General features: G+C 58.6%; 1 protein-coding gene across 1 annotated transcript in view; it reads left to right on the top strand.

The window, feature by feature from the left end:
* Positions 1-22: 22 nt before the first annotated feature.
* RPF1 (ribosome production factor 1 homolog (S. cerevisiae)) overlaps positions 23-227 on the top strand; it is a gene marked incomplete at its 5' end in the record, with an annotated part of 5535 nt that continues 5330 nt past the window's right edge. The window contains one exon of the mRNA XM_010020218.1: positions 23-76. Within this exon, the coding sequence (XP_010018520.1) occupies positions 23-76 (54 nt within the window). The remainder of the gene's footprint in view (positions 77-227) is intronic.

Below are 227 nucleotides of genomic sequence, written 5' to 3'. Positions count from 1 at the left end.
GCTTCTCGTCTCCCGGTAGGAGAAACTCGCCGCCAAGAAGAAGCGGAGAAAAGAGCGAGAAGCCCTCGGAGACAAAGTAAGAGCTGTGGGTGCAGCGTGCCGCGGCCCCATGTCGCCCCCGTGGTAGTTCTTCAGCTCACCCTTGTGCTGTGGCTCTTCAGTTTCGAGCGTCAGACGGTGTCTCCACAGACTTCAGCGTAGTGGAGGAGCAGTCTTGGTGCTTACTG

Source organism: Nestor notabilis, unplaced genomic scaffold (genome assembly GCF_000696875.1).
Source record: "Nestor notabilis isolate BGI_N333 unplaced genomic scaffold, ASM69687v1 scaffold30708, whole genome shotgun sequence".
NCBI classification, from domain to species: domain Eukaryota; kingdom Metazoa; phylum Chordata; class Aves; order Psittaciformes; family Psittacidae; genus Nestor; species Nestor notabilis.
This window is presented reverse-complemented; position numbering and strand designations above follow the sequence as displayed.